General features: G+C 46.0%; 1 protein-coding gene across 5 annotated transcripts in view; it reads right to left on the bottom strand.

Moving 5' to 3' along the window:
• The window catches only part of FARP1 (FERM, ARH/RhoGEF and pleckstrin domain protein 1), a 277204-nt gene that overhangs the window by 24958 nt on the left and 229272 nt on the right, over window positions 1-22974 (bottom strand). For 4 of the 5 annotated variants that reach the window (XM_074378447.1, XM_074378446.1, XM_074378445.1 and 1 more), the window contains 3 exons: window positions 16801-16988; window positions 15511-15600; window positions 14370-14503 (listed from right to left, as the gene is read on the bottom strand). In XM_074378447.1, the coding sequence (XP_074234548.1) occupies window positions 14370-14503; window positions 15511-15600; window positions 16801-16988 (412 nt within the window). The remainder of the gene's footprint in view (window positions 1-14369; window positions 14504-15510; window positions 15601-16800; window positions 16989-22974) is intronic. The other variant, XM_074378449.1, reaches the window with a different exon arrangement.

The following is a 22974-nucleotide window of genomic DNA, read 5'->3' as shown; positions in this document are numbered from 1 at the left end:
CAAAACAAACATCATACCCTAATTCTTATTATTCCTTGTGGATCCTGTGACTCTAAATGTGTGTTTGGGTAGCTATGTAAATAAAAGAATAGCATGTAAATGAGCAAATGAATCAAGACAAATTTTCCATTAATATGTAGGGTGGGAAGGGTGGCTGGGTTCAAAAAGCAAACAAATTAGCCACAGTAATATATTAGATTAATATATATATTAGCTGTGTGTAATATACGTGGATCTCAATATTCTTTGATGAATTTCAATATCCTTTGAAATCCCTGGAGAGGAAAATCGCATTCATTTGAACATTAATTCACATCCTCACTTGTGAGGAAGGCGTTTGTGCCTGAGGCGTCCTCCCTGGGCCGGGGTGCACGAGTTTCTCTCCTGCAGGGGTGGGGAAGGGATCCATCCTGCCCCTCGGCACCAGTGACAGGACAGCCTCTGATCTCAGGTTCTCACCTCCATCAATTACACTACTGGGCTGCTTACAGCTATGACTTTTGTTCTTCTGAGGTTTAACACCAGGTCTAGTCTAACAAGAGGTACAGAAGTGACAGCCCGCTCCTGGTCAGCCTTGGTAGCATCCAGATGAGAGGCGGGTTCAGTGCTGTTAACGGGCCATGTATTAAAAAGCAGCAGAACAGAAGGGTCGTTTCCAATTCATCCGTGGCCTGGAGAGTGTGCTCTCTCAAGTGCTTTCCAGCAGAAACCCACCTGCAACTCAGGCCACTGGAAAAGTCATTTCATTTTTCTAAAATAAAAGTAACTTGCTCTTAAAGCACAGGGGGTTATACAGTCAGGAATAAGGCAGATAACCTGAGAAAAACAGCTCCTGCATACGCGTGAGAACACGCACTGTTACTCGTGTTAAAATGAAGCAGTCACCAACAGCCGCTGCCCCTGGAACCCTAGGTGGACAGTGCACAGCCGAGCAGCGGCAGAATACAGTCAGGAGACCACGGTGTCCTTGACACGTCTCTCTTGCCTTTGAAACAAAGATGAAATTTTAAATAAATTTATATTAAAAAAAGTACATGTACAAACAGTTCCCCCTCAGGGTTTACCCGTGATCTGTATCTTGCCATGGCTTCCCTCCATCTTTCCTCCGCTGTGTACTTTTCCAGGCTGGTTTCGCACTGCCTTGTCTCCAAGGAGTTGCACTGTTATTTTAATTCTTATTTTTCATTGAAATGTAGTCATTTGACAATGTTAGTTTCAGGTGTACAGCAAAGCAATTCAGTTCATTGTTGTTTGAGAGTAATGATTTTAAACCCTTTTTGCAGTCTTGTTTTAAAAACCAATGACAATCTTCAAACAAAAGCTTTTGCACACGAGAAGCAGCCCTGATCTCTCTGACTGAAGCAGGGAACGGAGGGCTCGGAGAACCGCCCTTGAGTTACATTTTTGAATACGACCTCAATGACTGTGGATTCTAAGAAAGTGGATGGTGGGGCACTGGGTCATGGTAGGAAAGGCAGACTGTGTCCACTGTCTTTTCTCCACTCAGAGGTCCTTCCCTTTAAGTCTCCAAAACTGTGCCATCCGATACAGTATCCATGTACAATTATTCAAATTTTAATTTTACATCACATGAAATGACACTGAAAATGTCAATTCCTCAGCCATATTTCAAAGGCTCAATGGCCACCTGTGGCTAGTGGCTATTATACTGAACAACGTGGCCACAGAACATTCCCACAACCGCAAGTCTGCTGGAAAGCATTGCTCTAGATCGAACTGGAGAACAAGGCACGTTGACAACTACCTCTCCTGCCCCAGGCTCACAGGCTCCAGGGAAAGTAAGAAGTGGGGTGTGGTCCTTCCTAGCTTTGTACCGAACAACGATCTCGCAGGCACTCTCCCTCTCAGAGCCTCACTTGCCACAGGGGGACAGATGGCGATACATCCCCAAGATTGTTTTGATTGTCAAAGGAGACAGTTTAAGGAAAACGAAAAGATACCACAGAGATGCAAAGTGCTTTACTGTCTACACACTTCTGGTCTTAAGCTATGATTTTCTTCTAACACGTCGAGAAGACAGACGAGGATTTCTGTTCTGAGAAAGGGGTCAGACACCCACTGGCCTCCCGGCTTGGCATGAACAGAAAACAGAACGGGAGCTCCTGCGCTCTCCCCAGGCTCCACTTCCCTCTCGCCAGGCTGGGTCCGGCTGCCTCCTCCGTGCACAGCAGAGCGAGAGACGTCACCGGAACGCAAGCTCCAGCAGAACGCAACCGTGGCCTGTTTTGTTCCCTGAACACTGAGACGCATGACTAACGTACAGTATGGGCGCAGCCAATATTTGCTGAACAAACAAAAGAAGTTCACACCAGTCAAGCTTGCTCATCTGAGGATTTGCACGGACCCCACTGCCTATGAACAAAACAAAAAGGCAAAGGACCTGGGCTGTTTCATCGGTTGATGGCATTATTATCAAAGGAAGGCGGAGCTCTCGGGACAGCGCCAGAGTTGGGGGCGTGGCGGAGAGGAATGGCTGCAGATTTTTTGTTGGGGAGGGTTACAGCCACTGTGTGTCGAACATTCTAGAAACTATGCCAAATGCTTTATCAGCTCCTTCATCCCTCACAGACAAGAGGTTATTTCCACTTTACAATTCAAGACATGGATGTTAGAAAGGTTCAGGGATCTGCCCAAGGGCACACAGTGGTCAGTGGGGGAGTGGGGGCGGGACTAGAACTCAGGTCTGTGGGACTCCAAGGCCTGTTTTCTCTTAACTCTCGGCAAGGCCTAAAACCAACAGTATAAACGCAAAGGCCACAGCTCAAGGCCTTGCAGGGCAGACATGGCTCCTGCCGCCAAAATCCCGAGTGTGTAACCAGGAAGGAAAAGTGTCCCATCCATGTCCCCGTGCTGGCAGGCTGTGTGCCTGGGTGTACTCTGGTTGGGCGCGGCGTGGGCTGCGTGTGCAGCGCAGGTGAGCGGGAGGGGAAGTGACTATTTTAGAGCCCGCATCGGGCTGCGGTTTCCTGGGAGCCAGGAGGTTGCTCTCATGTTATAAGTGAACAGCCATGGAGCTGCTGCTGGGAGTTCTTTCCGTCCAAATGTTAGTTAGGCCTAAACTTTCTAGAACTAAAGGCATCACGACAGCCAGACCACCCAGTTTCAAAAATCAGTTGTGCTCCAAACTAGCTGTGTGACGTTTGCCAATTTACTCACCCTCTCTGTGCCTCCTTTCCTCCCCTGGGAGAACAACAACAAAAATAACATCTAGGAGGAGGAACACAGCTCAGTGGTAGAGCACATGCTTACACGCACGAGGTCCTGGGTTCAATCACCAGTATCTCCATTTAAAAAAAGCAAACAAAAAATCCAAACAAAACAAAAACAAAAACCCAACATCTACCTAATGGTGTTCTTGTAAAGATTAAATGACAAGATACATGAACAGGGTTTAACAGCATCTGGAGTATCAGAAACATTCAACTCCTGTGAGCAAAGGCTACCATCACCAAGATCCTAAAGCAACTCTTCTTCCAAAATTGAGCAGATTGAAGTCCTCCTTCAGCAGTAACACCCCAGAAGGAGATGTAAGGTCTTAGCACCTGTCTTGACCTCAATCAGAGCCAATGAGAGTCCAGGAGACATCCCTCTGTCATCCAGGCCTCACCTCCTGCCTGATTCAGCCAGAGCAAAAGATATCACTGCTCCAGGATTCCCCAGACACTACGGGAAGTAAAGAAAACAGACACAAAATACGGGTTTTCAAAAGAACTTAAGACATCACAGACGTGCTAGGAAACAAACGAGCACAAGAGCTTCCCAAAGACTCACAGGGGAGGGGACACAGCCTGTAGTTTACGCCTGCTAACCAGAAGAACATCCAACAGCTAATGTGGTTTGGAGAAACTTAGTGCGTGGAGAGAGCTAACTTTTCTTCTTCCTTTTGTTCCTTTAGCAAAAAGTCTGTACGTATGGTTTTACAGCCAAGGCCCTGGAAGAAATGCCACAGGGAGAGAAGAGGCTGTGTCAGGAAGTCAAACGGGAGGGTTAAGAGGCAGCACAGAGCCCCGTGAACAGCAAGGACGGGGAAGCCACCCCGCCTGGTTCAAGTCCAGGGTTAACTCTGCAACCTTTGGCAGGTGTTTCGTCTCACTGAGCCTCAGTTTCCTTAATGGGACCCACATCTTAGCGTGGAGAAGATTAAACTAGACACAGTGTGTACGTGCTTGGAGCAGTGCCTGGCGGGCACTGTTATTACTGTTGTTTTTACCACAATCGGTTGGGAGCGGACAGACAGGCTCCCAGGGCAAGTGGAAGGTCAAATTCTACAGGAGTCACTCTGGGTTACCATCCCAGCGGTGGCCACCTCGCCACAGAAACTCTTAGTAGATTAGAAAAAAATTCAAATTCATTTCCTCAGACTCCAGGCCTAAAGGTGATACTTCCACAAAGTCACCACAGGCAAGTGTTGACAAGATGCCATGTGCTTCCTGCCACTTTCGAGAGGACAGACACCACTAGAGGGTGTTCGCAGCAGAAGGGCCTGTCCACCAGCAGCGCTGACCTCCCGGAGCCGGGAGCGGGGACAAAGGAGACCCGGGTGCTGGATGGGGCTCTGCGGGCGTCTGCTGTGTGGCCCAGGGCCAGCCACTCTCTCGTTTTCTCCTCTGAAGATTAAGCAGTCACGGCAGATGCTGCCCCAACCCCCTTGCAGGTGTAAAACCCGCTACTTCAACGACACAGCTTCAAAGACACAAGCTAGATCAGCTCAGACCAAAGTCCAAGTCAAACCTCTGTCACTTATGAGCTGCGTGGCCCTGGGCAGGGGGTTTGACCTCTGTGAGTCTCATTTTCTCAATCACAAAATGGGAACAATGACACCTCCTCCTGGAGAAGTTCTTCACCAGGGGTCAGCAGGCTTCTCGGTAAAGGGCCAGAGAGTCAGTATTTTAGGCTTTGCAGGCCATCCAAGCTCTGCCACAACTATTCAACTCTGCGGATTCAGCACCAAAGCAGCCAGGGACGACGGGGAAAAGGATGGACATGGCTGTGTTCCAATAAAGCTTTACTAACACACCCAGGTGGCAGATCTGGCTGTGGGCCAACCCCTGGTTTTTAAGATCAAGTGGAAAATGCATGTGAATATTAGTTTTGTAAGTATAAAAGCACTGTCCATCCTCATTTGCCCAGGCCCCTTTTGCTTTGAGCCTTTGAAACACAACAACAGGCAGGCTTAATATGCTTCACGATTTACCTTGGAGGGAACCAAGACATTTTCATGAATTTGTTAAGTATTTTGAGCAACTACTGTGTGGTGGGTCCTGCGTTTGTTGTAATGCATACTATTCATTTTTAATACAATTTTTAAAGGTTACACTCCATTTACAGTTATTATAAAATATTAGCTCTGTACCCCATGTTGTACATATAGTTCTGTAGTCTATCTTACACCCAATCTATAGTTTGTGAAATTACTTACTCCCAATGCTGTGAAAGAGAACTTTCTATGATGACGGAAAATTTTTTTTTAATGTCTGCTGTCCAGTACAGTAGCCACTAGCCACACGGGACTAACAGTCCTTGAAATATGGCTAGTGTTACTGAGAAACTGAATGTTTAATTTAAATTATTTTAAATTTAAACTGCTACAAGCAGCTAGCGGCTACCATCTGGGACAGGGCAGCTTTAGATGTCTTCGTTTCTCTTTTTCTTACACTGTTTTCCATTTGTTAACCGTTTCAGAATCTATGTGGAAGATGAGGCATAGGATTTAGAACCATAATAAAAATGGGCCTGAACAAGAGATGAGGTACAGTTTCCATTTGTTCCAACAAGCAGCCCTTATCAGGAGTGCCACCCTACAGTAAGAGGCACGGGGGAGCCCCACCCCCACCCCCAAGGAGACTACAGTCTTGGCAGATGCTAAGACGCTCGCACGAGGAACCGAGATTCCAGGCGAGCCCTGACTGGTGGGGTCAACCCAGGAAGGCTAGTAACTACCCTGGGAGTTCAGAGGAGGAGGGATGGAGGTTGGTGGGGGAGGGAAGGAGGACTCATGGCTTCTGAACTGGGCTAGCTCAGTTTTACAGGTGAAAAAATCAATGCGGTTAATTGACTTTGCTGGATTACAGAGTGACTCAGGATTCCTGACATGCGGGGGTCATAACCCCAACCTCCTACTCATGACAAAATTCATGACTGCTGGCGTGCTGGGAGCGCTTCAAGCTGGTGAGGCAGTGGGAGGAAGTTCCACAAGAAAAATCAGCCCTGCAGCTGATTTTACTCTGAGTCAAGTTTGCGTTGCCAGTAGTGAGAGTACGGTCAGACAGGAGACCGCTGCACTGTGAGAATCAGCCGGCCAGAAGCAGAGGGTGTGGGGCACAAATGATTACTCCGTGGAGTAACTTACAGGGATTTTCCACAGTCAGCCTCTATGAATGTTTTCATCGTGGGCAACAACAAAATAATAATCAGATCCTATGCTTAGGTGGATGTGGGAAACAGTCCACAGACATCCCCTTTGTGGGGGACCGTATAAACTATCCGCTGGGGCAGAGACAGCCACTGCTTCACTGTGGGGCAGCAGCCATCAGCCACTGGTGACCTCTCAGAAGTATGGTGCCAGGGATTCGATCCACTGTCGGTGATTCAGAGATGAAGTGTGGTGGTGCTGACTCTCAGAGCTGAGAGGAGGGGAGGGGTGGGCATGCGTGTGCAGTACATGGCGTGTGCTCCTGCCTCCACCACAAGGGGATGCTGTCCCGACTGAGAGAGGATGTTATGAGAAACTGCTTCTGATGGAAGGTCGAGGTGGCTGCCTTTGGGAATGGTGGCCACCTCAGGGGCCAGAAAAAAGAATAGTGTCCCTGCCCACCCTGCTTACAGGACCCTCAGGGGTGCAGCAAGCTCACAGGCTGTCCAGCCACATGGCTCCTTTCTACGTTTCCTGGAATGATCCCAAGTTCAAGCTCAGGCCAGAGAAGATGAGTTTATTAACATCAAAATTCTCCACCTCGGAATTCCTTGAAAAACTAAAAACAGAGTTACTATATGGTCTAGCAATCCCACTCCTGGGTATATAACTGGAGAGAACTCTAAGTCAAAAAGATACATGCACCCCAATGTTCATAGCAGCACTATATACAATAGCCAAGACATGGAAGCCACCTAAATGTTCATCAACAGATGGCTGGATAAAGAAGTTGGGGTATATATACACAATGGAATACTACTCAGCCTTAAAGAGAACAAAACAATGCCATTTGCAGTAATATGAATGGACCTGGAGATTTTATCATACTTAGTGAAGTAAGCCAGAAAGAGAAAGAAAAACACCACATGATATCACTTATATCTGGAATAAAAAAAAAAAGAGAGACAAATGAACTTCTTTACAAAACAGAAGCAAATGCATAGAAAAAAAACTTATGGTTACCAGGGGGAAAAGCGGGCAAGTGGAGGGATAAACTGGGAGTTTGGGATTTGTAGATACTAACTACTATACATAAAATAGAAAAACAACAAGGTCCTCCTGTGTAGCACAGGGAACTACATTCAATATCTTGTAATAGCCTATAATGAAAAAGAATATGAAAATAACATATATATGTGTAACTGAATCACTGTGCTATACACCAGAAGTTAACACAGCATTGTAAACCAACTATACTTCAATAAAAAAAGTCTCCACAAAAAAAAAAAGAAGAAAAAAAAATCTCCACCTTGAGAGAAAAGTGCGGCATGTGACCACCTGGGATGACTGTTCGCCATACCCCTCACCGGGTCACATAAGAGGGTAAAAAGCCTGTTTTCACTTCCCCATCTGTTTAAAAGCAAGCCCCTGGATCTCACAGAGCTGTAGCGCAATACAGGGAAACAGCAGTGGGGGATGAAAAGAGCCTCCAAGAATGAGGAAGGTGAAGAGAAGGGAGATGCATTGGAGTTCTGCATTCAGACAGAAAAGCACCTGGAAAGGTGAGCCCCGCCCACCAGCGACAGTGTCCTCAGTCAGTAGGATGATAAGAGCTGAGCTTGCTCTCAGCTTAGCTACCATTTTAGCTTTCAGCTGGGGTCCTACGTTTACCTTAACCCATCAAGGCCTGGCTGTGAATGCTGACTGGGTCCGAATGGAGGCAATTTGATCCGCAAACACACCTGCCACCTGAGGCTCACCTGCCCCCTCCGTGAGGTTCCAGTGAGTTAATCCGCGAGAGCACTTGGGCAGAGTCCCTCAGAGAACCCCACAGGCATGGTGGCCCTCACACACGAGGCACTGGTTTGAAGCCTCTTGTCTTTTCCTGCACTGGATTCCCTATGATTTGTTTTTTCTTTTCTTAAAAAATTGTGGCAAAATATATAGAACCTAAAATTTACCTTCTTAACCATTTTTTTTAAACTATTCGGTTCAGTGGCATTAAATACATTCATATTGTTGTGCAACCCCCAGCACCATCCTCCTCTAGAACCTTTTCATCTTCCCAAACCGAAATTTCACATCCCCTGAACACTAACTCCCCATTTCCCTCTTCCCAGCCCTTGGCAGCCATCATCCCCTCTTCTGTCTCTCTGAACCTGAGTATTCTCGGTACCTCATATAAGTGGAATCGTATTGGTCTTGACTTCTCCTTCACTTAGTATCATGCCTTTAAGTTTCACCCACGTTGTAGCAGGTGTCAGGCTGAACTTCCTTTTGTTTTATATTAGTTTAAAAAAAACTTTAATTCATTTTTAAAATGGAGGTACTGGGGATTGAACCCAGGACCTAGAACATGTCAAGGATGCACCCTACCACTGAGCTCTACCCACCTCCCTGCCCTTCCTTTTAAAGACTGAATCATGTTCCATTGCATGGATAGACCACACTCGGTTTATCCATTCACATGTCAATGGATAGGAGCTTGTTTCAACCATTCGGCTCCTGTGAATAACGCTGCTATGAACACTGACTACAAGTTACCTGTTCCAGTCCTTTCTTTCGCTTCTTTTGGGTATATCCCTAACAGTGGAACTGCTGGATTGTATAGTAATTCTATATTGACTCTTTTGAGGAATCCCTGTGACCTTTCAATGACACCCAGAGCTGGTAGGATAAGAAAAAGATTTATTCATTTTCCTCTATGATGGTTCACGGGCACCACTGTTAAGATGCCCGTGAACATCTTTCTAGGGGTGATACCAACAGTTTTCTCACCCACTCAGTCATTTCTGCTCCACTTCAAGCTCAGCCCCTGGAGCCTAATGGTGAGACAAAGCCAGTCCACCTATGAAATTCCTAATTGCAGGCTGCAAGAACGTCACCGCCCTGAGAGAGGAGCCTCCTTCCCGCTCTGGATGGGCACGTGATCCCCCACAGACACCGACCATGTGTCTGATCGCTGCAGAGCCCCCTGGCACCCTAAACCTACTCCTGCGTCCCTGCACCGCCTTGAACCATCTTTGCCCTCCTGGGCATCAGTCCCCAAGTCACGCTCTCCTCTGGGACCCTCCACCCCTGCTCTCTCGTTCTCTCTTCCCATATCTGGTGGCTTCTTCAAGCTTCCTTTGCTGGCTCGTGCTCCGCCCTAAGCTATGATTATGGAAAGTTGCCCCCAAAGTATATTCAGGAAGATTCTGCCCCCGGCCCTCTTTTGTCTCAGTTATTCCCTTCCTTAAAGATCTGATTCTTGTGGATAATTTCCATGCCTACACCACTGCGCCTGACTTCCTCCCCATGTCTGAGACTGGGGTTTCCACCTGCCTGTACGATTTCATCACTGACCCCTCAAAACTGATGTGCCCCAAAGCAAGCTCATCTTCCCTCCATTTTACTTGCTTTTCCCCTTTCGTTCTTAATGCCTGTCTTAAATTTCACGACCATCCTCCCAGTTAACCAGGCTCAAAGCTCCAGGGCTTCCCCCTGCTCCTCCTTTGTCCCACGAGCTGACTTGGTGAATCTCGACATCCCGTCTTCCCAGCCCTCCTAGCTGCACTTCTCTACCCCTTTCAAGGGGCTCAACTCAAGGATCTTAAAAAAAAAAAATCCAACAAAAACTCAGCTGATCCCTCTTGGAAGCCAACCCTGAGTGCCTCCTTGTCTGCCCCCGGCTCCCCCGGATTCCAGCTCCCTGGCAGCCAGCCGAGTTCTGTACCCAGCAGAGCCAAGGCGCCCTGTACCGGGCCAGGTCTGCATCCATCCCTGGGGACGGACCTGACCAGCCTGGACTCTGCACCTGCAGGTCATTTCAGGGCTGGAACTCAGGGCTTCTGACTGAAGGCCAAAGGTTGTTAGTGCCTTTCTCTGAATGCATTTGAACAGCTCAGTAAAAACATCTTTGCTCTCAAAAGGAGAAGAAAGCTTCACGGTTTCACAGGTCACCAAACCTGTCTCATTGTTTTTGAAGGAACAGGGTAACGTGGGTTTGCACCAGAACGAAACACTCCATCCCCTTCTCAGGTGTGTTGACTTAGGAGCACGAGCTGTGGGGCCGGGGCCGGGTGTGTGTGCTGAGCCGGGGCTCAGCTTAACCGCTTAGGAAGTCTTCCCGGGACTTTTTCTGCCCTGTAGTTTCCCACTGCTGATGGAAGTACCTGACAACCTAACGCAGGACTGCAAAGGCAGAGCACGGCGGCTGTGTCACTTAAGCACCAAATCTGGGGGACCCCAAGCATTGTGAACTTCAGCTTTCTTTCTATTCACAAAAATAATTTAAAATATTATCACTGAGTCAAGTCGATAGTAATATGCTATTAAAAGAGAAAGAACAGGCCCAATATGGAGTCACCTGGGCTAAAATCAAGACTTAATACCTAACCTCACTGCAGTTACAACCTCCCCCAGGAATGTTCCCCTAACCAGTTAGTCCGGAATTTTCCCGTCAGCACCGATGAGGTCATCTGTCACATGGGCCCCTCTAATCCCCAGAGGAAGATGAAGCCATCAGCCAGACCCCTTCATCCTCCGGGTAGGTTACCTAAGCCTGAAATCATGTTTTTTGTTTATTCCTTGTTTTGCCTGTAAAAACCTTTTCCTTTCTGGAGCTTCCTGGAGCCCCCCTCCACTTGCTAGATGGGGTGCCACCCACTCACGAATCATTCAGTAAAACCAGTTAGGTCTTTAACACTTGCACAGTTGAATTTTGGTTTCTAACAGAACCAACACTGGTTTCTTAGTGCACAGTGACAGAAGTTGGCCTCAGGGGATGGGAGGGGGTGTGTGTGCAGAAACTCCCCTGTCACAGCAGCTTCTCTCTAAAACTTCAAAATAAAGTTGATATAAACACATGGTCAGCTTTCCTCTCTTTCTATGTGTGGGGTGAACAGGAAGCCCCTTACAAACACTGACTCATTCAGGTCACGTAACAGCCTACGAGGTGGAGACCATACCCACGTCTTATAGGTGAGGAGACAAGGCCGTCCAAGGCCACGGACAGCTGGACGTGGACCTCAGGTCCTGGTCCTGACAGGTGACGGTGGAGGCAGACGCAGCCATCTCCCTGGACATGAGACAGTTCGTGTCTCCCATCTCAAGGTGTGAAGTCACATACAAACACACACACACAGGCACGGTCTGTCAGTAACCCTGAGCAAAGTTGTTTCTTAATAAACTTCCCTATGATCCATTCTTTGCACTGAACATAGTCACTTCTGAGTTGCCTCTTCTCTGTGGGCATAAATGGCGCACGTGTCCTCCAAGACAGAACTGGCCAGGGATGCCCTCCGCCCACACTGGGTGTGGCCCACTCGTCGCTGTGCATCCACCAGAGGGCCTGGCCTTCCTTGCACCATGAGCCTGCCTCCTCCCAGAGACAGCAGGTCCCCAGCAGGCAGAGCCTGATGCCTGCTCGCTCACTCACCCACACATGCATTCATTCACTCACTGCTTATAGAAGAAACAAGAATTATAAGCAAAATGCAAGCGAAAGAATCACAGGGTCTTCAGTTTGTCACAGGCACTCCACAACATCTGTTCCAGAAAAGTTATTCATTACCATCATCCCAAGAAACACTTTAAAAATACACATTTCTGGGTTTCATTCCAATGTTCTGATTGAGGAGGGCCAGGTGGGGTCTGGCAATCTGTATTTTTTCAAAACTCCCCTGACCCACCAACCCCAGGTGACCCTGATGTGGAGCCAGGAGTGGGGTTTCACCCAACAGGTAAGTACCTTCTGGAAACGGAGAACCTCAGCTCAAGAAACCCCGAGGGTTTCCTACAGTTCTCCCAAGTTCCCTGGCGGCAGGAGCTGAGGCCACCATGCAGGGCTGCCAGGGGACTGCCAACTGAGGACACTCCCTGTGCATGACCTCCCCAACATTATTTAAATCAACTGCCAGGGGGACTGACACTGCTCTAGTGACACCAGCTTGAGATGCTCTGAGCCGACGGGAAGACACCATTAACACACATTTCATTGGCCAGAAAACCAACAGTTAATTGATTTCTTTGGAACTGTGAGGTTTTTGACTCCATTACGAAAGCATCATTCAGCTTTGTGTGAATGAGGAGGCCGTATGGTGGGATACACCTGGAAGTTTTCAGGTAAATTTGTGGAGGGTAAAATAAAGTTAGATGCTGTAGATTTTGTTTGTTTGTTTAAATTTTGAGAAGTGGTCCTTCTTTTGCCTTCACAGCGTGAAGCTAGAGTAAGACTTTAAACTGGCATCTTCAGTCTCTCCCCACTTCAGTGAGGCTGACTCGGTTTTGGTCCATCCTGGCTGTGCCCTCCTCCCTGGGGCATCTTAGTGAAACCTCCCACCTCCTTCTATCACAGGAGAGAGAACTTCACACGAATTATCTCCAGGTTAAAAAACAAGGACGAACGTCTAAGCATATTTGCTTCAGGACCCAGGGAGCAGCTCTGTGAATCTGTGACCTGATGCTTGAGTCCCATGGTTGGGATCGCCTGGGGTAACACTGCCTCATCCAGGGCTCCCGCAGTCACTCAGTGCCCCTGACACTACTGGGAACCAAACTCCCACCTCTGGTGATGATGATACACTCCATAGCGGGTTTCATTTCTGCCCAAAACACAGTAGCAAATTTTCACTATTATCTCCTGCCATTTTTCAAATGCATGTTTAGGAGACCATCACCTCCTATGTCTACATATAAAACTATCTTTAAAAAAAACCCCATGAGAATTTTCTGTAAAAGATTCCATTTTAGGCAAGAGAATATCAGACTTTGCATTCTACAGTATACAAAATGTTTCCTGAGTTTTTGCACCCATAGATTAATATATTATATGATGTTTAATAAACAGACTTAATACGAGTTTCAATCAGTCTGCTATTCATGAATATTTAGGTCATTTCCCATCTTTTAAGTCTGCCATGGGTATCTTTGCCATTTGTCATTTCACATTAGAATATATCCTTAAAATAAATTCCTGGCAGTGGGATTCAAGGTAAAAGCATGTGTGTGCATGTGTGTGGTGCACAGGGCTCTATTTTTCAAAGCACTCTTTAAACACTGTGAAATATAATACTGAAATATTTAGTACTCAGACACATACTACTTCAATGACAATAAAGCAAAACCCAGTAAAATATCACCAACACCCCTAAAGGTCTGTCATATATGCCTCTACTCCTTAAAACCCTTATTGTCCTTCCAGAAGTAATTACTATCTCTATTTTGTGGCATTTCTTCAATTATCATCAGAGAACATGTTTGTTTGTTTTTTTTTTGGTAATCTCATCTCCATTGTTAACAATTTAATGTATATTCTTCTAGACTTTTTCAAAACTTATACTAAATATGTTTATAGCATCTTAAAAATCCACTTTATTGAAACAGAATTTACACACAGTAACAGTGAGTAAGTGTACAGCTGACCTCGAACATCACGGGTTTGGCCGGTGTGGGTCCACCCACTGCAGGCTTTTTTCACTAAATTTGTACACTGGTACACGATCGGCGGTTGGTTGATTCTGAGGCTAATAAAGAGGGCCAACTGTAAAGTTATACTCAGATTTTTGACTGTGTGGAGGGTCGGTGCCTCTAACCGCCCCCAGTCAACTGTGTATGGTATATAGCATGTCACCGCTTTCATATCATGATACAGATTTTATATATATAATATCGATTATATATAAATATACAGAACAACTCCATCATCCCCAAAACATCCCGGGGCCACCTCTGCAATTCATTCCCTCCCTCCACCCCTGGCAGAAGACATGCATTCTGAAGAATTGTAAGCCAAAGGAAAAAAAAAAGAAATTCAAGATGAGATCCAGTCCAGGTAGATTTAACCAGAAATCACTGTAAGCTTGGCTTATTCTCAGCCAGCTTCTCGCTTTGTCTTTGCTCACGGCTGCTGCTGCTAAGGAACCACACATAAGTAATATCGGAAAGAGAGAGAGAGGAAGACAGAGGAGGGCCGTGGGGGCGAGACAGGACGGTCACGCCCAGCCGCTGTACTCACCACAGAGCCAGTCGTTGCTCAATTTCCTTGAGAAAATTCGTATGGAATTTGTGCAAAGGTTCAAAATTTGGGAATATGAGACTTTTCAAGGTTTCGGGCATGGAGTCCTCTTTGCTCACTGTGCTCTGAAACCACTGGGGATAAAAAGAGGACACACTCAGAGGTAAAGGCGAAGGATGAAGGTTTGCAGTTCTTCCGAGGTGACGCGGCAGGTGGCCACGCAGGGAGGCTAGTGGCCTTTCCCGCTGCACCTGCAGCATTTTGAGCGCATCAGGCCTCTGGGCCTTACTGCTTTCCCTGCTTCCACTCGGTTGGGTGAGAAGCACCCAGCGCTTTATGACTGTTCCCTGAAATTTGTTATCAATTGCCTGCTGGAGTCAGGATAAATCTCTCAAGCAGGTAGCTGCTCAAATCAAAGCCTCCATCGTGGCCAACTCACTTGGTCATCACTGACTCAAGCCACTGAGCACGACCTGGTTCAGCCCTTGAGAAACTTCCATCTCTGCCTCTTTGTTGAAAGGCTAAGCAGGGAGGTGGCTGAACCAGAGAGGTGAAGTCTCTGCCTTCGCACACATCACTCACCTTGCTGAGCGGAGGCCAGGTTCTATGTGAGTGCCGGCGGGGCACAGAAACCCAGCGATTCTGGTGGACTAGTGCCCTCGCAGAATCCAGGGTCATAAGGACATCCACAAGGGTTTGAATTCCTTTCCAAGACTGAACAGGACTGATTAAAATAATAAAAGGCAGTCTTTTTGGCAGCTTTTGCTGACATGGCTCGATTTGTTATCAAAGATAAAATGAGGCTTCTAATTTACCTCTGAGGTCTCCCTGTGGCAAAAATTATGAGCAAAACATGAGATGTTCTGCGTCGGTGCAGGCTGACGGTAAAATGCTTACTTTTAAATTTCTCCACTTGAGAAACTTCTTTCCTTTTGCACTTAAAAATCACAATGATACAACTTTTATAGAGCGTATTCCAAATTAAACACACTGTTACTGCCTCATTTCTACAACCCAGGAGCCAAATCCTTTTAATTGGAGTCAGAGAACCCAACACTTAATTAGATCCAGCTTTTCTCCTCAAGCTGAGTATTAGTCGAGATAAATTATGTAATTTAATGCTTGAGGGGAATACACATACCGAAGTGATGACTTCAAGGTCCTTCAGATATGTTCTCTCGGTGGTGGAGACTTCCTTGGCGATGAAGTATGCTTTGTCCGTTGGGAATCTCTGCGAAATCCATAAAAAGAAAAAAGATACCATTTTTGAGTCTCAGTCTCTAAGGACGTCCTGATTATAAGAAAGTGCTCATTAAAGTGCTACATTGCTAACTTCTGATCTTTCGTTGACCACTATCAAGGCTAAATAAACCCTATTTATTCTACTTTTTGTGTGAGAGGAATGAGGGTACAAGAATGGATTTCCAAGATGAGAAAATAGTCTAGGAATGTTTCCTTCCATGTGAATACCACCCGCAGTGAAAGGTCCCGGCTGGGCGTACGAGCCACCACTCAGGACTAGTCATTCAGAAATGGGCGTCTGAAAATCTACTTAGTAAAATATCAAAGTGATGCAGCCTTCAAGGAAAGGAAGGAAACAGAAACCTCAGCAGCCTTTGGCCTGGGTGCCGTGGATGACGCTGGTGTTCAGGAAATGGAAGCTACGTTCTTCGTGGGAGCATGGAGGGTGGTGGATCCCAAGGGACTAGGGTGGTGGAAGCAGAAGTCCATGGGTTAGGTGGGCAGGCAGCTCCGCTCTAGAGCCGGCCAGCCATAGGTTTCACTTTCTTTTTGACCAAAGAGTAAGGAAATCCCTCATTGTTAACCATTTTGCTCTCTTCCCACAAGAGTCCATGAGATTCCACCCCTGGGGATACATGCGAAGTAGAGATGAGAACAGATGCTTGTGAACATACTTCCAGCACCTGATACAAAATAGCCAATAGGAGGAGAGGGCCCAGCTGGCCATCCATGGATGGGTGGATCAACCAAACGTGGTATCTCCATACAATGGAATACCATTCAACCTTAAAGGAAATTTCAACCCGGGCTACAGCATGGATCAAACTTGAGGACATTACGCTCAAGGACATAAGCCCATCACAAAGAGACAGTTACTGTATGATTCTACTTACAGGAGGTTCATTCCTAGAGTCATCAATTCACAGAGACAGAAAGCAGAATGGTGGCTGGCGGGGGCTGGGGGCGGTGTGGGGAGCTAGTGTTCAATGTGCATGGAGCTGCAGCTTGGAAGGCTGACAAAGTTCTAGAAATGAATCGTGATGAGGGTTATACAACACTGTGAATGCACTTAATGCCACTGAATGGGATGCTTAGGAATGGTTACAATGGCAAATTTTATGTTATGTATATTACTGAAATTAAAAAAAAAAAAAAAGATGAGCAGATAAGCCCACACCCGTCCTCACACCTTTCGCCGGCCGTCCTCCTCGTCGTCCGTCCGAGGGCCTGCCTGGTCGTTGAGCAGTGGGCTGACCAAGGGAGACGCCTGCTTGGTGTCGGGGCTCAGGTTGGGGGACAGGATGGCGTTGGCAGGGGCGGCTCCTCCCTGCGAGTTGATGGACAGCTCTGAAAGGTGAGGGCTACCAGTCAGGGAGCCTGTTTGGGGATGAGAAGTATTAAAGAAAAAAAAAAAGTAATTCCTTCTGGGACCTGGTTTCTACTTACAACTTTCACCTTTTCAAATCTTTAAGAACCGTGACTACCTTATGACATACTTAATGCACTTCACGATTTTCTAGTTTTTTTTCTGTCCTAAGTTGCAGCTGCCTTCATATTAAAAATACCATTCAGTGGAGCCACAGTTACATCATTAATGATAAGTTGGAGAACTCTGCTTTGAGAATAATTACTATAGTTTAAAAGCATCGTGTATCCCCCAATAGAGTCATTACCTCCTAACTACTGCCTTAGCTTCTAAGAATTACTCGAGAAAGACACAGTGTCTATATCACAAGGAGACGTGGGAAAGGACTAGAAAACAGAGCTATTCTAATAGAAGACTAAAGGACTGGGACACCCAGGACAGACTACGGCTCAGAGCAGTGGGGCTCAGCTAAAGGGAAAGCAGCTACCTCCCCTTCTACGAAGAACAGAAGCAAGCTCATTATACCTGGTGATGTCACTCCATGTCTCTCTCACTGTTTGGGACAGAAACACTAGCATCACATTTACAGGCAAAGGTGATCATTTAAAAACACAAAGCTGGAGGTCATTACATGATCACAATTCCCCTTGATGAGTCAAAAAATGACAGGCAATTAATTATTCCTCTGCAAAGGATACTATAATAAATAATATGAAAATGCATAATTACCCATGATGAGTCAGCCAAACGAGACGACGTGCACCTGAAACTCTTTGCCAACAGACTTTTGTAAATACAGATATCTCAACTTATTGAAACTAAATGGGATGTTTCAAAATCTACTTCTAAACCAAATGGTTCTGCCTAACAGATTTATATGCAGATTTGCAAAAACTAGGATTAGGGTCAAAGTTCACGTAGCCCGCAGTCGGGTGAGTTACTGTCACAGGAAAAGACTACACATGTGCTTTCTCCGTTTTCCTATATACAGATTCATGCTCATTGCTACTCCGCACACAATCAAGGATCTCATTGAGAAAGGAGAAGTGCTGTTTTCTGGGCGTCCCCCTCATTTTCTTGACCTCTACCCTCTCTCTCTGGATTCATTCCTGTCCACAGAAATTACAAGATAGGTCAGCCCAGAATGGAGCTGATGACGTTGGATAGTGAATTTCATCCCCATATGAATGAACCACGCAGAGACCACCACCAGCTCCCATCGGGTCCCAGGTTGATCCACTAGCTGTGTCACCAACACATGGGGGAAAAGCCACCACACCCACAAAAACGACGAAAAGCAGACATCCTGCCCACTGAAGAACAAGATTAGGAAACGTCAGGAAAAGTCAGGTTGAAGAAGTGCGCTTTAAAAAAAGAAACAAAAACCCTCCATTGAAATTCCTTGCATTTTCAGACACATCATTAAAACAAAGTCCTGATGTTAGACAAGACCCAATCACCCCACACACCATCAGACCCAGTGAAACCCGGAGAAAAAGGCCAGAAATTGCTTCACAAATGTCAATTTTATTGACACTAGTGCACAACTGGATACAATAATTTTGAGAGAACTGGAATTTGTCAGATAGAAATAGTGACAACAATTATAACTGCAATTGATTCAGGTACTACACTATTCTTTTTTTTTTTTTTTTTTTTAAGAATCACAAAAAGAAAAAAATGTTATCACTACAAATAGGAATTAGAAAAGAGAAATTCTGGCAGTCTGGAGATCAAAACATTTCATGCATTTGTGAGTCGCTGTTCAGAGAGTCACTTTGTATTTGTCCGCCATCATCTGGCAGAATCTGGGGGCTTACCTTCAGCTCACACTCTGCGTGTGAGACCAGGTGAGGCGGGTGTAAGGGAGAACATGCTGGGCCTTGAATTTGCAGCGATGTGGAACAGAGAAAGCATGTGCCTCATCATTGAAAGAGTTGGAGCCAAGAACAAAAAAGGCTACCTTGAAGGAAGAGTAAGGGGGTAGGGCAGCCGTACCAGTCAGGCCCTGGTCAGCAACCAGCAGCAGATAAAAAACCAGCTGCCACAGGGCAAGGGAGGAAGTAAGGGTGAACCAGTTCAAGTACCACCATGTCTACCCTCCAAAGGTCGAAAGCTGTTGCCCTTGTGAATTCCCAGGGGCCACTTCTGTTCTGTAGACCTGATGGGCTGGGAAGACTCGCTAACAGATCCAGAAGAGGTGCCAACCTGCCAAGAAGGCAGGACCCATTGCCAAGAAGATAGCAATCTAGAAGAATCCCCACTGGACCACATTGGAGAGACGATTCAGAAGGTGGGACACTGAAAGTGAACTCAATGACAACCATGCTCCTGGGTAGTCAGGGGCAGTTCTGGGTTGTTGGGTAAGAATCAGCTACGTTCTCACTCACAGATGGGCGACACTGACGTTACACGTGAACCGCACAACCTCGGAGAATGACCATATCAGGGTAGCCTATTCCTGTTTCCAGAGTGGGCTTAGCGTTTACTTATGGGGCCTAAGAAACCCAAGGTGATGAGTGTATTTAAACAGTAAGACCAATAAGTCAATAAATACCAAGCAGCTTGTTCCAGAAATCTATCAGCAGTGCTAACAAAGGGAAAGGTCCAAAACTCAGGTTTGATTTTACTAATTTGAGCTGCATCCACAGAGAACAGCCCCCTTTCTCCCCTTGCAAGACAAACTACCCAAGGCTTTGAAACTTTACAGCTGACATGGTTCCCAACAAAAATAGGTAGCTCATTGATCACTCAGCCATCAAAGGGATATTGCTGACAAGGGTCATCGGTAGAATTTGGCAGCTGGATGAGTAATTACAATTCTCTTTTGACTTTCAGCCAGTGGATGCCAAAGGTCTGTACAAACTGGTGTCCACGCAGGGCTCACCCTCAGGCACATGTTAAGAGCTATGTCTTAAAGATGGTCAGTAGCTAAGGTTACAGTTATTAGAACTACTTGTAACCAATTTTCACTGAAGTAGTCTATTCTGCAACATAGCAAACACACGCGGGTGTATCATTAGATGAAATGAGTCCACACCGACTTGTGCAGCCCTATGAAGCCTGTTCACCCCGCATAGTCCGTCACCTGCCTGGAAGGCACAGCCCTGGAGGAGGAGAAATGGTGACTGGTGTTCACTGCTGCTCAATGAACTTACTAATGCCTGAGAATTTGATCATTTTGCTCCTTGGGGTCAAATGGGCACAAAGGAATTTCAGTGAAGAGCTCTAGGTAAGTAATTTGGAGGAACCTTCTGAGAAAGCACCAGGATATTAAGGCAAGAGGTGGAAAGAAGTTTCAAGAGAATTAGAAAAAGATCAGTTATAGCCTAAAAGTCTGGAAGCTTTTGATTCTTAAAATTTTTTTCCTGTGGGGGAGGGTATAGCTCAAGTGGCAGAGTGCATGCTTAGCATGCATGAGGTCCTGGGTTCAATCCCCAATACCTCCTCTATAAATAAATAAACCTAATTACTTCCACCTCCCCCCAAGAAAACCAACCAACAAACAAAACCTAAATAAAACAAAATGCTGGCTTAAAAAACTTTTCCCCCTTTTCAGAAAATGCTCTGCATTTTTTAGGCATTCAGTTGTATTTCTGATTAATAACTCTCAAATTCCTCACCTCTTCCAAATAACATCGTGACAGTTCCCACCCCCCCTCCCCCAGCCAACCTCCATGTCCCCCTCCCCACCCTCAATCTGTATCAAGAGGCCTGAGTTTATGTCGCTCCCACGGACTAAACATACTACTCTCGAGGGAGGCATTTATGGTAATTGCTTTTAAAAACCCCTTTAAGTGTACACGGTCTCATGGCACAAACAACTATGCAACTTGAAATTAGCACTGCCGTATTTATGGATTTCCATTTATCACCCAGCCCAGAAACTAGCTTAGCTGCTTTATCTTTTGAATGTAAGAGAACTTCATAATTCTTCTCTCCCAGCTGCACAGGGGAAGCTGGATTTGCAGCCTCACCTAGACATCAGCATCTCTTAACCAGCTTTTCACCAGAGCTACATCCACAGCAGGAACAGAGTCAACCAGCCAAACTCATACCTGTCTTCCCCTTTTAGGACTGGGCACAGGGCGCCTAGTAACCACCCACCTCCTCCGACAATATTAAAGGCAGAACAGACGCACGCAAGTCTGGGAGATGAGAATTTTTATCTATTTTTCAAGTAATAAAAACGGCATTTTGAATACTTCGTTGCACCTGCCCTATGTTTTTAACTGGGCCTCCCCCCGCTTTTTTTTTTTTGCATTCTTTGGCACGTCCTATTTTTAATTCCGTAAGTTTTATTTTTCCTGTTAAGGAGGGAACTATAAAATTGGGCAATTTAAAAAATAGTAATCCAGAGATCTGCTAAATATTAAAATATCTGAGAATAAGAATACTGATGAAAATGAGGATGCTGACTGCTTTCTCAAGTCCTCTTTTCAAAATTTTAGAAAGTACAGTTACTAAAAAAGTATCTGTGTGGATTCCTCAGTATCCCCCTGAAGTTACATATGTGGCAAACTTCTACATGCCACACATCTGTGATGACCTGTCTCCTGTTACTTGGTTCTAAAATATAGGAGATCACATCTCTGTGGACCCAGAAGGTGCTGCAAAGGCACGCGGAGGAAATACATTACAGAGGCGGGTTCTCATTTATTTTTAAAATGCTCTTTTTAAAGTCCACGATATCCCTCTGAAAGAGAAGACCATGAACTCTCCCTGGAGACCATCTGCATTTGAAAGCCAGTTATCGGACGGTAAAAAAAAAAAAAAAAAAGGTCAGTGTTGTATAGATTAACTACCGGTCATCTCCAGAAAAGGCAGGATTCACTCTAGTCTGATGACTAAGCTGGGTCCCACCACAGTGGAATATGGGAAAAGAGCTGTCACTGTTTTATTGAAATGACAAGGTTCCACAAGAAAAACCAGATTATACGATTACCCATCATAGCAGTGGGGTCTTCTTGGTAACCTGGGTTGTTGCAGGTAAGGTATGTACTTCTTAGACCAAGTTCCTTTAGGAAGAGTTTTACAAGCTGCTAACCATCAGTGTCACCACTCATCATCAAGCAATTCAGAAAAGCAACAGAAAGGCAACTTGCCGAAAAATAAAGAGAAATGCTAATGGAAAAATGACAGGGAATGCACTAGCTTGTTCTTGCTTATGGGGAAAAGATAAAGGATTCTCCTCTGTTTGAAGGTGGTGGCGGTGGCGGTGGCGGTGGCGGTGGCGGCGGCGGCAGCAGTGGCATTGTTTGGATTGGGGAACATGGTGCTTCGTACCAATGAAAAATACCATCTTGTACTCAGGATAAAGCTTCAGCCATCAGAGGGAAAGCACAGTTACAATTGACAGTTTTTACAGCAAGATACCTGTTAGGACAAGTAAAAGCCTCTTCAGTTGAGATTAACAAGAGATATTAACACCGTGCATACACTGTTACATGAGTTTGGCCTTCCATGCTTAAAAGAATCACCAAGCTCATTGTTATCGGAGAAGCCGGCCACCTTCCCGGTGGTAGAGATCCATGCTTTATTGTGATACTGCACTCTTAGGCCGTGGAGAGAAGATGAAACCAGACAGTATCTGTGACAGCCTACATCGTGGGTAGACTGCAAACTGAAAAACAGCTTATCGGCGGTGAGGAAGCCAACTGGGGCTATGCTAGATGAGGTCTTCTATTTCCACCTACCCGCACTCCCCAACAAAGTGAAGACACAGCTAAATCCTTTTACAAACGACATCCAGTTTTCTAGTCCCATTTGAATAGATGTTCCCATTCCAAACAAGAAGCCAATCCTCTGCTTGGCCGTCCGGGCTCCCCCTATGTAAGCCTGACCACAGATACTCTCTGTTTCCATGAGCCCTCTCCCAGACTACAGTGATCCTGCTCGCGTCCAAACACCACCCGCTCCAGGCACACACAGTGCAAAGAGCAGGCTTGTAGAAGATGAGATCAGAAAAGTGAAGTCTTCTGTTCACCTTCTGTTTCC

Source organism: Camelus bactrianus, chromosome 14, assembly GCF_048773025.1.
Source record: "Camelus bactrianus isolate YW-2024 breed Bactrian camel chromosome 14, ASM4877302v1, whole genome shotgun sequence".
Classification (NCBI taxonomy): domain Eukaryota; kingdom Metazoa; phylum Chordata; class Mammalia; order Artiodactyla; family Camelidae; genus Camelus; species Camelus bactrianus.
Note: the sequence above shows the minus strand (reverse complement) of the source record. Positions and strands in the feature narration are given on the sequence as shown.